General features: G+C 39.3%; 1 protein-coding gene across 1 annotated transcript; it reads right to left on the minus strand.

The window, feature by feature from the left end:
• Positions 1-6150: 6150 nt before the first annotated feature.
• Positions 6151-8140, minus strand: and2 (actinodin2). Its single transcript, XM_037681827.1, has 3 exons — positions 7984-8140; positions 6896-7693; positions 6151-6725 (listed from the first exon to the last, which is right to left on the minus strand). The coding sequence occupies exons 1-3, from the start codon at positions 8125-8127 to the stop codon at positions 6354-6356; spliced, it is 1314 nt and encodes a 437-aa protein (XP_037537755.1). The 5' UTR covers positions 8128-8140; the 3' UTR covers positions 6151-6353.
• Positions 8141-8414: the final 274 nt, after the last annotated feature.

Genomic DNA, 8414 nt, shown 5'->3' on the forward strand with positions numbered 1-8414 from the left:
TCTATCTATCTATCTATCTATCTATCTATCTATCTATCTATCTATCTGTCACAATGATAGACAAGAAGAAAATGTAATGTTTTTTAATTCAATTTAATTTTTTTGTCACATAAGTTCATCGTTTATTCAATAATTACCAGGAAGCGGACAGCCGTGATACAGCAGTAGACTAAACGTGTTCCGCTGTGACGGGCTGAAAGGCGCTTATCTTAATATCAGAACGTTTCAGATCCACAGCAATTATTCTTCACGGAGGCGTGAAATTGATTCCAAACATTTTCTTTTTCTCCTCTTCGCACAGTTTGATCTTTGCTCTCAGAGACGACCTTCAAAAAAAAAGATTCAGCTCTCACCCTCTCACCTAAAGAGATCAGAAGTTTTGTCTTAATATATATGTACACATATATATATATATATATATATATATATATAGTGTGCAGCTGGGATTTTAAAATGTTTCTCATTTGTTCTGCTGATAAAACAAACACAGCGCTGGTTGATCAATGAAGGAAGGAGACATACATCAGCTGAAAATGTTTTATTACAAAACACATGACAACCAGACTGGTGGAGACAGATTTGGTCAGACAGATATGAGCTCTGAGAGCATCACCTGCTGGAAGCTGTGTCTCCCTGAAATTATTATTTTATTATTTTTCCAGGGAAATAATTTTGGGTTGAGCCACTGACCATAAGAGCTCATGTTGCTTCATGTCGAAGTTGATTAATTCATCCAAAAGGCAGATTTACAAATAAACAAGCAATATTTGGTGTTTTTGAACATCGCTACACTAAAGAAGTCTGGCACAATATATTAATCAGCAATTTAATGGTTTTTGGCAACAGTTGGTTGTAATTTAGTAATAGAAAGAAAAGTATCGAAATCCCATTTAAAACTGACAGTATTGAAATTCATAGAGTTAATGAAATAAAGTGTTTGGTTGTCATTATTGCTGAGAAGCTGACATGGAAATCTCATGTAAATTACTTAAGAATAAAAATAGCAAAATCAATTGCATTACTGTATAAAGTAAAAGAGTTTTTGAATGATAAAATTTTGTATATATTGTATAATATAATGATTATTCCATATTTAATCTATTGTATTGAAGTTTGGGGAAAAGCATGCAAAACAATTACAAATCCTATTTTTATTTTACAAAAAAAGAGCGATAAGAATTATTAGTAGGAAGTGCTATGGTCACCCAACAAATATATTATTTCATCAGATGAAATTATTAAAATTTTATGATTTAGTTGAATATAGTATTTTACAAGTCATGTATAAAGCTCGTGAAAAATATTAACGCCAAATATTCAATTAGAATTTGTTAAAAACGAGAGTCATTATAACCTTAAGGGAATGGAAATATTTGTAAAACCTTCATTTAGAACTGGTCTGAAGGAGCTGCGTTGTAATTCAGGGAACAGGATTGTGGAATTGTCTTGATATCAACATAAATATTCTGAAACAATCTATATGTTTAAAAAGATGATTAAGTTAAAGTTGTTGGGAAAGTATGATACCATGTGAAGGATATCTAATATTTTTTGTTTTTACTTTGGAAATTGTTCAAGCCTGAGTTGTTGTTTGTTTGTAGTTATTTTATATATTTTTTTAATAAGAGACATATATTATAAGAATGTTTTTCCTTCTTTCTGCACCCTTTTCATTCAATGTTTTTTCTTTTTAATGAATTTGTGTTGTTTCTTTTAAATGAATGAATGAATGAATTAATTAATTAATTAATAAATATTAAGTCGGTCATTTTTCTGACTAAAAGTGCAGCTCTGCACTTGTTTAATAGATTTCAATTTAACACAATAAAAAGCTAACTAAGATTTTAATCCACTTTTTTTATTTGACAAAAGCTATGAACCGTGTAAATGTTATTTATACAATTACTTTGTAATATCAGTTTTCTTTGTATTTGTTATCTGTGTTCACTGTTCTTTAAAATGTGCTTGTATAAGAAATTACAATTGTCAGCAACAAACTCATTGCGCTGATTCAATTTAAATCATATTCTCAAATTCAAAAATGTGAATAAATAAAAGTAAGAACAGGGCAGCACGGTGGCGCAGTTGTTAGAGCTGCTGCCTCTCAGCGAGCAGGTTACCCTGGTTCAAATCCCAGTCCGGGGGCCTCTGTGTGGAGTTTACATGTTCTCTCCGTGCATACGTGGGTTTTCTCCAGGTACTCCAGTTTCCTCCCACAGACCAAAAACATGCATGTTAGGCTGATTGGTAACTCTGAATTGTCCCTAGGTGTGAGAGAGAGAATGGTTGTTTGTCTCTGTGTGTCCCTGTGATGGACTGGAGACCTGTCCAGGATGTCCTCCGCCTCTCACAGTGATAGCTGGACATGCCACCATCGACCCCCACAAAGGAAGAAGCGGGTAAAGGTGATGGATGGATAAAAGTAAAAACTAACATTAAAGGACAACTGTGTTACTTCAATATATAAACTAATTGCATGCACTGATGTCCAGATTTAAGGTAAACTCAAACACATTTGTAGTATATAAAAAATCGAAGGGGAGATTTGGAAATTTTATAGTTTATAACAAAGCAGAGCCTAATTAAATCAAAGGATTATCACAAGAGAGACAACAACTCTTCTCAAAAATGTCTGTAAAAGCAAAGGAAACGTTTTCATGAGCAAATCTGTCTAAAAGAAACTAATGTGCTGTGCTGATTTTTATCCCGACGCAGCAGAAAGACGCCAACTGCTCTGACCAGCAGCTACACTTGGGAATATCTGGAACTTTCTAGAATTTAGATTTAGCTCAGGTCCTCATTACTGTGGGTAGCTGTGTGATTTTTATCTTTAAAACAGGCCGAGAAGTCTGTCTGGTTGCCACAGCAAGGCAGTTTTGAAAACTTTCTGAGACCCTGGATACACTACGCTGCTTTTAAATGAATGTGCATTCCTGCAGCGTTTGTACATAATCGTTTTCTTAACATCGGGACCTTTTAAAATCCAGGTCTCTGTGAGGAGGTTTTTGGAAAAATGCCCAACATGTGTGTGAAGCTGCACATTGCACACTAATTGTTTTTCTGTGCTTGTGGGAGTAGATGAACTACAGTAACAGTGGTGGATTGCAGAGTGCTTTTTGTGCCCGCACCCTTTTTTCGATGTGTAGGAGCAACTCAACCTCCTTAGTCCAAACCAGAGGCACGTATCCACCATTTTAGATGTAATGGAAGTTAAATTGTTTTTGTGCAAATAAAAAAATCACAGCGCCAGCTACTGGTCTGGTATGGAAACTACATTAGATTTAAAAAGCATTGCATTACTGTCTAAACTGATGACTTTTTCCACTATCACCATCAAAAAAAATTGTTTCCAGACAGTGTTACTGTGTAAACAGACTCTGGGTGTATGTGTGACATAAATCTGCTCCCAGATAACATGTGAGTGTTTAGAGTTTCAGTTAAGAGCGAGCACTGAAGAGGTCACGTCTTTCTAACTTCAGTCCTAGTAGGGCCTTCTCCCACTCCACTCCTGTATCTTGGAACACCTTGCAAAAGGATTGGAAGCTTTCAACCTTGACGTCTCTAAGTGGCTTCAGTTAAGTTCATGGCAAAAACCAATGGAGACATGTTCCTGTTTTTAGTTTTCTACATCACTTTACAACCTAGCTGTTTTTGTTTTGTTGTTTTTTTTTTAAATACTAATTTCTTTCATTTATTCTTCTCAGTTTTACATGCTTTCTTTTATGAAGGTCTATTGTTGTCTTTGTTGTATATTATTGTTGCCTACTGTTGGAGTCAGCCTCCCAGTCCCCACCATCACAGACATCTACAGCTCCAGATGCAGGAAGAGGGCCACCTGCATCATGAAGGACCCCACTCACCCAGCACACACACTTTTTGCCCCGCTCCCCTTAGGAAGGAGGTTGAGGAGCATTAAGTGTAGAACAACTAGCCTGAGGAACAGCTTCTACCCTGAGGCTGTTAGACTCATGAACATCTAACCAGGATAATCTCATCATGTTGCTGCTGATCTGTTTTATGTTGCTGCTGATCTGTTTCATGTTGCTGCTGATCTGTTTCATGTTGCTGCTGATCTGTTTCATGTTGCTGTGTTCATTCGTGCGCATCTGCTCACACAGACTCATGTTCGTGCTTCTGTTCGACGTAATGTTTTTTTGCTATTAGTGCTTAGTGTATTTTTATTAACGTTTTTCTTAGTTCATATCTCAGATCTTATTACTGCTTTTCTATTACATTTTATACTTTTGTTGGATGCAACTGGGATCCTGTGTACAAAATTTCATTCCACAACATAAAAAAAACCTTGAATCCTTGTTGTCGTCATTCTTTGTTAAAATCAGGTCTCTCTTGTAAATGAGTTCCCGAGGCTCAATGGGACTAACGTATAAAATGATTAAAAAATATTAAAGTTGAATGAATTCTTTTCAGAAGACCATTATGACCTGACTTGCCTGGCAGGAAAACAGTCCAGATACGACAGAGCTGGTAAATGGACTGTATACAGTACCTTTCTATCTTATCAAGACACTCAAAGTGCTTTACACTACAATCTGTGCCCTCATCTACCCATTCATACAGCACTCTACTAGATCTCTACAAACATTAATCAGTGCTTTATCACATTCATACTGATGGGACACACTTCGGAGGCAATGAGGGGTTCAATGTCTTGACTAGGGACACGTCGGCAAGTGATTGCTGGTGGAACCAAACCCCCAACTCTTGCATTGGAGGACGACTGCTCTAACCACTCAACCACAGCTGCCCGTACTGTATGACCAGTCTGCTCTGTAACCATTAGGCTCTTTGAGATACAAAGTACCAGCAGCAGTTTATGAATCCAAAGATTATATTAGCTTACTCTGTGACAATTTCTCATTACTGCAAATGAATCAAAAAACAAATCCCAGACTAAACCTTAAGAAGATCCCAAAGAAAATCCCAGCCGTATAGTGGTGATTCTTAACTAATTTGTATTACATTTTTATTCACAAATGACACTAAATAATTTGAGAATGCATTTTCATTGTCACTATTTTTATTTTTTTTGTGTGTGAATTGATCAGTTAGGGCATATGCGTCTAACTCAAGGCCCGGGGGCCAAATATGGCCCTTGTGACATCTTATCTGGCCCCCAAGACGTTATGTGAAATATAAAATACTTCTATCGCTTGAATTTTTTTCAGTAATCTTTGATTATGATGTTGAAAGCACAACTGCGAACATCAAATGAGACTAATCAAACTCTTGTTGAGGAACTTGTGACCAAGAAATGATCTTGGGTATCTGATTCGAGTTAATGTAGTTTCTGAAATTGGCCCTTAGTTTGAACAAGGTTTTAATTTTGGCTCCCTTTTGTAAATGAGTTTGACACCCCTGACTTAGGGTGAGATATTCAGGTGCCATTTGTAGTTTACACCCGTCAAGTATCAGGTATGTACCCTTTAAGTACAGGGTAACATGTCACTTCATAAATAGCCCTACTTGTACATACCAGGTACTTACCCAGTACACTCAAAGTACTGAGTTGTATTATCGCTACACAAAACAATTCTGGAGCCAACCGGCACTTAAATGGCTGAGAAATTAAACTCACTTTTTTTGTTGTTGTTTATGTTGGTTTCAACCCTGCTGTTTGTTGTTTTGCTCCTTTGTCCTCGAACAGATGCAAAATTTTGAAATCTGTCAGTATTAATCTTCAACTTATTGGAAGGTTCGCAAAACCAAAACACGGTGACATTAAATTGTGCAGCAATGAGCTGCTTGAATTCAGTTGAAGTGAAAGCCCGACACTGCATGCCAGCTGGCACAAGAACGGGCTGTTTGTTAGTTATAACAGCTGCAGACCGACGCTCTGAAATTACAACAGAGTAAACTCATTCTCCGACAAAGTCTGTATGGCAACACTCTGGATTTTGTAATTTTATTTCTTCACCTGCTGAGCAGACGTTTCTGCGGTGTGTGGATGGTTTAGACTCTATAAATAAAGTTCACTTGGTCTCTTTTTTTATTTAGAACTTAGAAAATCCATACAGGTGAAGCTGTAAAATGTTTAAATGAACAGAGAAAAGCAGAAGACGACAGACAAAATACATTTAAGATAATGTACAACAGAAAGAAACAGTATAGAACGCTCCCAATTCTATTAAGCTTCTGAACATCGATTTTATACAAACATGATTTCCAGTTTTTACCAATGTGACTGTCTATGTTGCTTATTTGAGTCAAACCTCCATATTTTCTAATCTGTGTTGCTAATTTAAAGTTCATTTGTGCTGTGAATGATTCATTGGCCTCACAGACTTACACTAAGATATTTCTATCTAGAACAACTGTGCAGCGGGTGTTGAAACTTATTTGTGCTGGCTCATGACACCTCGGAGGAAGTCTTCAAAGCGTGGCACAGCAGCCCCCTTTGTAGCCTTTGTTTCATCGGGGATTGGACCATCAGCGGAGGCGCTGGGTTTGGCTCGACGCAAACGGCAGTGGTAGTCATACTCAGGGTCGCAATCGGGATCTGGAAGGATAACGTCATCCTTACCGGACTTTAAGGCCTCAATATTGGAGGGTGAGGTAAACTTGAAACAGTTGGGATCGTATGGGTGGCAGAAGGGTGTAGACGAAGCCTCAGAGCCAGACTTGGCCGGGGTGCAGTCTTTGTCATAGTGCACAAAGCAGTCGTAGCCCTCCCTGGTCTTGCCACGGACACCGAGCTGGTAGCGGACCTGGTTGATTGAATTATTTGTGTTTGTGGTCAAGTGAAAGCATCAATAAATAGAAATTTTATTATACTACGTTACTTAATACACCAAATGCTAGGAATAGAGACACCATTCAGTAAGACTACACAGGACTTGATAAAATAAACTATTCAAACAAGACTTCAGATTCAGACCTGGTGTTCGGGGAGCTGTGGAGGGGGTCTGCGCAGGGCAGCAGCTACTGCTAGAATGCAGTATGGGTTGGTGCGAGGGTCGCAGGTCAGAGGAGCAGCAGGAGAAACTGGCTCACCCTTGGGGACGTACTTCACGATGGGTTTGGTGAAGCTGGAGAACCTGGTGGCGGTCAGAGGGTTGCAGTCTCCATCAAAGAGAGGGTTGCAGTGCTGCTCTTTAGGTGACGCCCCAGCAGACTTCTGGAATAGACGGGGCGTGCAGTAGGGGTCTTTGGGGTCACATTTGAGCGCAGCATAAGATGGAGCCGGACCAAAGGCCGGGCGATACCCGTATGCAGATCTCAGGTGATACTGCAGGCATTCCACATCCTCAGGTTGGCAGATCCTGAGCAGCTCATTCCTCTGCTCGGCGTTCAGGAAGGGCTCCAGGATGGGGGCGTATTGGTAGAACCCCATGGGGCTCGACATGGACATGGGTTGAACAGGACTGAGGATGGGAGCTGGAACCTTGGCTGGAGCTAGCGCAGGGGCACCAGCCTTGGTATCAAGGGCATAGGTGCAGTAGGGGTCAATGTAGGGGTTGCACATCCTGATAGCACCAGACCTAATGGAGGCAGGCATGACCACAGCTGCTTTTGGCTTGCTGGTAGACTCAGCTATGCATTCTGGATCATCAGAATCAGCACAAGCTTTGTAGATTTCACTAAGATGTTTGAGGTAATGATTGAAGGTGGGTCCTTCCTCGGACCTGTGCTTGTTTTGCAAGTAGGCCAGGTATAAACGGTCAAGGTCCTCCACCTGAAACATAGATCAGAGGGGGGGTTAAAATGAAAACACCTAGTTCTGATCCAAACTGATCTACAGACCTAAAGTCAAGCTTAAACCAATTTAGATTAAGCTTTTTATGGCTTTATGCAAATCCTCTGTGCAAATACATGCTCTGTTATTTGCCTTTTTTTGTTCTTTATACAAAGTTTGACGGTAAAAGAGTCTAAGACATTAGATTAAACTCTTAAAAAATGCATCCAGTGATTCATGATTGTGACGGGAAGAAACTGAATAATTGATGTGCAACAAGCTCCACTCACTCCCTCCTGGTTGTGTGCATCCATAAAGTACTTGTACCATCCCCAGAAGTCAGGCACACGTTGGAACTGGGGCACAGCCAAGACGGGGACGTTCCTTCTGTTGCGAACCAGCTTTTTCAAGTTGGCCAAAGCCTCAGCTTTCATATCAGACACTGCAGCCCCTGTGGGGAGTTGGGAACGGCAGAGAAAGTGAACTGAAGTTTCTGTGCACTGCGCCAGAATTCATACTGGAAGTGAGACTAAACAGATTTCAGATCTTGAAAAATTACTTTCAGAATTCAGACAGTTTTATGTATGGGCAGAGAGACATTCAGAGATTTTATTTTTTCCAGGTTAAAACAATGTTACACATGTCCTGACGCATGCTCAATAATCCAGACAGAAAAATCTAACAAAGTTAAGTCAGGTCTTCTGGACGGATGCAAAAGGTA

This window comes from Nematolebias whitei, chromosome 9 (assembly GCF_014905685.2).
Source record: "Nematolebias whitei isolate Nwh7 chromosome 9, NemWhi1, whole genome shotgun sequence".
Taxonomy (NCBI): domain Eukaryota; kingdom Metazoa; phylum Chordata; class Actinopteri; order Cyprinodontiformes; family Rivulidae; genus Nematolebias; species Nematolebias whitei.

Coding starts and splice junctions, on each gene's coding strand:
- and2 (XM_037681827.1), bottom strand. CDS start 8,127: ATGAAAGCTGAGGCTTTGGCCAACTTGAAAAAGCTGGTTCGCAACAGA. Junction 7,694..7,983: donor ATGCACACAACCAGGAGGGA/GTGAGTGGAGCT, acceptor TCTATGTTTCAG/GTGGAGGACCTTGACCGTTT. Junction 6,726..6,895: donor CACAGCTCCCCGAACACCAG/GTCTGAATCTGA, acceptor TCAATCAACCAG/GTCCGCTACCAGCTCGGTGT.